This window comes from Narcine bancroftii, chromosome 9 (genome assembly GCF_036971445.1).
Source record: "Narcine bancroftii isolate sNarBan1 chromosome 9, sNarBan1.hap1, whole genome shotgun sequence".
Lineage (NCBI taxonomy): Eukaryota > Metazoa > Chordata > Chondrichthyes > Torpediniformes > Narcinidae > Narcine > Narcine bancroftii.
This window is the reverse complement of record NC_091477.1, coordinates 71742133-71748132: the sequence shown is the minus strand read 5'-3', so window position 1 is coordinate 71748132 and position 6000 is coordinate 71742133. Positions and strand designations below refer to the sequence as shown.

Here is a 6000-nt window from a genome sequence, read left to right as displayed (position 1 = left end):
TTGGTTTTAGAAGCATTGGATCTTGAATGCTGGGATCTGGTTGCAAATCCTGGTTGGGGGTTTTCTTTGACCAAAAACCAAGTCTGATTAATCAGGAGAATTTCCAACTGACATCGTTGTTACCTTGCCCCAGCTCATCATTCCAACATTGCAATTTCCTTCTCAGTAAATCGTATCAAGGATCAGTACAAGGTCTTAGTGCGAATTCCCCCTGATAATGAGAAAAGCAATTTAATCCGGATTGAAGGTGACCCTCAGGGAGTTCAAGATGCGAAGAAGGAACTTCTGGAGCTTGCATCCAGAATGGTGAGTAATGGGAAATAGAAGGTTTTGGGAGGAACTGGTTCCAATCCCAGTGCAATAGTGTTTCAGACTTGTGCTACTGAAATTGGAACCTCTTTCATGTGGTTCATGCTTTGTCCAATATCGATTAACATGTGCTTCACATTCAAATGTCTTGGCTCTGAAGTTTTGTGCAACAAATTGCTGGCCCAGAAATAAATTGCATCTGAAGTCCAATCTGAAGTTGTGGCTGAAAGCTCCAGGATTTTTTTTTTTTGCTTTGCTGGTTTAGTGCTGACGAGGCTACTTGATACCTCTTTCACTAAGTTAAATGAGAACGGTTCAATTTGGCACCGACTTCCTGAATTTTTGAGGCCCTCTGCATTTTCTCGCTGGAGAAATGCATTTTGCATGCAACTTGGGTTTTAGTTGAGTGGCTGTATGTAATAATTTAAAATAATGCATTCAGAATTGGGAATTCCTTTGGGCAAAAGCCAATACCAATTTTTTGGGGTTTCCCAGGTCCATGCAATGTAATAAAAAAGTTGTCTCTTTTAGTAATTTTGGATTATAATGATGTAAAGTTGTTGTGCTACACTTCTATTTAAGCTAATAGAATGGAGGACAATAAATTTTTAAATCCTCTGTTCTTGACTTGTGATTGTATCCCTTCCTTGCAAATCTTGTTTACTTGGATTAGACATCGTCTAGATGTTATGAATTAACCACACTGAAGGGATACATTTGAAAGCAACAAATCATTACTTCAAATCTCTCCTTGCTAATTAAAAGTACTGCTGTGATCAACAGGAAAATGAACGCACCAAGGACTTGATCATTGACCATCGCTTCCATCGTACAATCATTGGACAGAAGGGAGAGAAGGTTAAGGAGATCCGTGACAAGTTCCCCGAGGTAATCAATAATCGGCGTCTTTAGTTTCCCCCAATCTCGCCTGGTTTCCATTTCTAATGTCTTTCGATGATGGAATTCCTTTTATGCAGACTATCATTCTCTCTATACATTTCAGGTCATTATTAACTTCCCGGATCCAAATCAAAAGAGCGACATTGTGCAACTGCGTGGTCCCAAAAATGAAGTTGAGAAGTGTGCCAAGTTCTTGAATAAAATTGTAGCTGAACTTGTAAGTTTTGGCCTGAGTGTTTGACACCTAAGGTTTATCTGAACAAGTGGGAGAAGTCGCTCTAGTGCTGGCACAAAGCACTGTTGGATATTGGGGTATTCTGGACTGCAACTGGTGGGTGGGATGAAGGTGGAGTCCAGTATTTTTGTGGGGGGGGGGGTTTATATTGTGTTTTAAGGTATGTATGGAGTTGTATTGTCAGGACAATAACAATGCACTTATTTTTGGGTTCTCTGAAGAATTAATTTGTGACTTCAGGTTTTTAAATTACATAGATAAAATGGATATGTAACATTGTATGATGTAGCCGCTGAAATACAGTCCCTTTCCTTTTGAAGAGGGAAAATGCAGTAGTCTTGTTGGTCAAAACTGTGGCAAGAGTGTCTATGTTCATATTGCTATTAATTTGTCGTTAACTCTCTGCATCTAGGTTGAAAATAGCTATTCTGTCTCTGTGCCCATCTTCAAGCAGTTTCATAAAAATATCATTGGGAAAGGAGGAGCAAATATCAAGAAGGTATGTGCAATGATTTTAAAGCTGCTTAATCAAAGGGAAGCAGCTTGGTTAAGTACATTTGTATTATGGTTACACGTTGCAAGAAGCTCTAATTAAATCTATTCCCTTATAGTCATACAGCATGAAAACAGGTCCTTGGGGCCCATCTTGTCCACACTGACCAAAATGTCCCATCCACACTTGACCCCCACCTCCCTGTTTGGTTCATGTTCACCCCCAAAACCCATCCTATTATGTACCTGTCCAATTTTCTTAAAGATTGCAACAATACCTGCCTCAACCACCTGTTCCATACGCCCACCACCTTCTGTGTAGTAATGCTACCCCTCTGGTTCCGGATTAATCTTTCTACCCTCCACCTATCGCCGACCTTAAATCTGTTCATTTTTTTAGCAAAAATCCTTCCATGATTTTGTACACCTCTGAGATCACTCCTCATTCTCCTGCACTCCACGAATAAACCCCTAGTCTGTTTGTCAAGCAAGAGGGAAATGTCATATACCTAAAGGAAGTATATGGAATACAAGAACTGACCATTACCCAAATGAATTGAAACTTGAGATTCTGTCATTGATCAACTTTGGATGCTATTTTGCGATGCAGAATGCACAAGCATAACTCAGACCGGGAGAGCAACACAAAAGCTGCAGATGCTGGAATGTTGAGCAGATGAAGGATTGGTAGATGCACTTAGCAGGTCAGATGGTATCCATGGGTAGAAATGGCCATTTAGTGTTTTGAATCTGGACTCTTTGTAGAAAGGGGGTGATGTTGTGGATATTAAGGTGGGGGGGCAGAGGGAGGGAGAGAAACAAGCTGCGGAGGGGGCCCAAAGACGTGACAGAATGTGGAGAGGTCAGTAGGGAGGGAGTGAAGAAAAGTTGGAGATCAGAACGAAAATAAAGTGTAGGGTTAGGTAAAGAAAAACGGATTGTATAACTGAAAGGCAAATCTACATTTGCTTAGCTTGTTTACCTGTTGTATGCACTTGTCATAGCATTTAAAAAAAAAAAAAAAAAATGCTTCAATGGGATCTTTTCATTTGTTGAGTCTCTCATTGTTGGATAAAAGGCCACTTAAATGGATGGTGAACCCAATTAGACATAATAGAAATAATCCAAGATTTGTTTGATTTTTTTTTTGTCCACCCCCTCTCTGTCCTATAACAGTTTGACTAATGCAGTTAATGAAGGTTGTTGGATAAGCAATCAGACACAGCAGAAATCCTTGGAATTTCTACCCCTGGTACCTAAACACCATCACCTCAACTCTTTCACCTCCATAATTTCTTGAACAACTATGGCTCAGTGTCACCTAAAGGAAGTGGAGCTAGAAATTTGTTTAATCATTTCTGAGGGCATCTTTTCAGGCTTATTTTTATTAAATTGATAACATTGTTTAATATCACCCAATTTCTTCCTCTTTCTCGAAAGGATGTTTAGAACCTCCTTGTAGGAGGAGTTAAATTGTGATCTTGCTCAGCTTTTGTGTTCATGAATTGAAGGAATTGCTTTTTAAAACTGGGAAACCACAGATCATTTGGGGTGATGCAGGGTATAAATGCAACAATTAGACCATTTTTAAGCATTCAACATTTTACTTCATTCTTCACTCTGACATTGAGCTTTGGAAGTGGGTCCATGTACTGAATTGTTCAATTATTTGCAAGTTCATGATTACTAGTGAATTGAATGGAGGCATTTTAGCAAACCAAATGTCCATTCCATTTGCCTTCCCAAATCAGACAGTCAAGGGTGTTTGATAATCTACATCACCAATTTTGGTCCAGAACTCTATTAGGCAGTGACGATTTCTGCCCTCTGCTTGGAACAGACGTGTAACACTCAACACCATCTGCCCTCTGTTTGGATCAGACGTGTAACACACAACGCCATCTGCCCTCTGTTTGGAACAGACATGTAACACTCAATGCCATCTGCCCTCTGTTTGGATCAGACGTGTAACACTCAACGCCATCTGCCCTCTGTTTGGATCAGACGTGTAACACTCAAAGCCATCTGCCCTCTGTTTGGATCAGACGTGTAACACTCAAAGCCATCTGCCCTCTGTTTGGATCAGACGTGTAACACTCAACGCCATCTGCCCTCTGTTTGGATCAGACGTGTAACACTCAAAGCCATCTGCTCTCTGTTTGGAACAGACGTGTAACACTCAACACCATCTGCCCTCTGTTTGGAACAGACGTGTAACACTCAACGCCATCTGCCCTCTGTTTGGAACAGACGTGTAACACTCAACACCATCTGCCCTCTGTTTGGAACAGACGTGTAACACTCAACGTCATCTGCCCTCTGTTTGGAACAGACGTGTAACACTCAACACCATCTGCCCTCTGTTTGGAACAGACGTGTAACACTCAAAACCATCTGCCCTCTGTTTGGAACAGACGTGTAACACTCAACGCCATCTGCCCTCTGTTTGGAACAGATGTGTAACACTCAACGCCACCTGCCCTCTGTTTGGAACAGACGTGTAACACTCAACGCCATCTGCCCTCTGTTTGGAACAGACGTGTAACACTCAACACCATCTCAAAAATACTCTGGCAGGATAAATGAACAAAAGGGTGTGACACAAACCATGTGATTCATCTGTCCATTTGCTGAAATAGAATGAGTATTTGCACTTGTGAAAGCATGTTGACTTGGTCTTGTTGGGATCAGGACCAAATCTTTTCTGTTGATGAATTATTGCATTTCTTAATGTTATGAAATAGGTTTAATGAGTGAATGGGAAAAGAGATTTGTTGTTTGGCCATCTTGATTCGTGACGCCCCTTCTTTCCTTGCTTCCACGACGAAACCTTCCAAGAGGGCAAGGAAAGAATGGTTAGGTGGGCGGCAAGATTATCGTAGCGGTTGGCATCGCCCTGGTACAGCACCAGCGATCGGGACCAGGGTTTGAATCCTGTGCTGTCTAATGAGTTTGTATGCTCTCCCCATGTCTGCGTGGGTTTCCCAGGGGGCTCTGGTTTCCTCCCACTGTTTGAAGTGCACCAGTGTGGGGGAGAGGAGTTGTGTTAGTTGGATGGTACAAGCTCGTGGGCCAGTTACTGTGCTGCATCTTTTAAATTTTCAAATTTAATGTTGGTTCCACCCACTGAATAAAATAGAATGACTTCCAAAGGTTTTATTGACTTTCTTTTCCCCCCCACCCCCACATTTGTTTTTAGATTCGTGAAGAAACTAACACAAAGATTGACCTGCCAGCAGAGAACAGCAACTCTGAGATGATCATCATCACGGGAAAGAAATCCAACTGTGAAGTAGCTCGTTCCAGGATCCTGGCTATCCAGAAGGAACTGGTAGGGCCCACTTCCAGCTAGTCTGGCTCAAAATTCTTTGAGAGAGGACTTCACTTCACACATATTAGCATCTGTAGAATAGGCTCCAGTGATTTCTGCCGCAATCCATCTTTAGTGAATTGGTTGTTTGCATGCTACTGAAGAGCCATTACAAGATCTGCCTAAGAGTAACATTCCTGTTGCTTGTAATCTTAGTCACTTTTTGGAGCTCAGTAAAGAAGTGTATCACTCCGGTGATGAAGGGAGACAAGTTGCTCAAGACCAAATTGTCATCTTCAGAATTCAAAATATTGCAAAAAGAATAATTTTACTGGAAGAACTACTCAATAGAATGTGGTAGAAGGTTCATGTCAACCTTCCTCTTTTTGTCCCCATGGTTTAAAAACTGTCAGTGCACTTGGAATGTGGGAAGGATGGTGTTTTAGATGAGGGATTGGGAAGCTTTGCATGGAAGATTTTTCTACTTTAGAATCCAATAGTCATGCAATGTTTTTAAAAAAAGTCCTCTTGGCTCTGAAGATTGTCAAGTTCCCCTAGATACTACCACTAAACTTGCCCACTTGAGGAAGTTTACCAAAGCAAATTAACTGACCAACTCTCACTAATTTGACAAGTGGGAGAAAACTAGAGCACTTGGAGGAAACCAATTATTGTCAGAACCTGCAAAATTCCACATCACTGGAGGTCTGGGTTTAAATCTGGTCTCTGGGGTTGTGGGCCACCCCTGTGGGCA

At 41.5% G+C, this 6000-nt stretch overlaps 1 protein-coding gene across 1 annotated transcript in view; it reads left to right on the top strand.

Annotated features, from left to right (window-relative positions):
• Positions 1-6000, top strand: part of hdlbpa (high density lipoprotein binding protein a) — a 37984-nt gene that overhangs the window by 3780 nt on the left and 28204 nt on the right. Inside the window, exons 4-8 of the mRNA XM_069899076.1 lie at positions 134-306; positions 1093-1197; positions 1313-1426; positions 1857-1943; positions 5136-5267. Coding sequence (XP_069755177.1) covers positions 134-306; positions 1093-1197; positions 1313-1426; positions 1857-1943; positions 5136-5267 — 611 coding nt within the window. The remainder of the gene's footprint in view (positions 1-133; positions 307-1092; positions 1198-1312; positions 1427-1856; positions 1944-5135; positions 5268-6000) is intronic.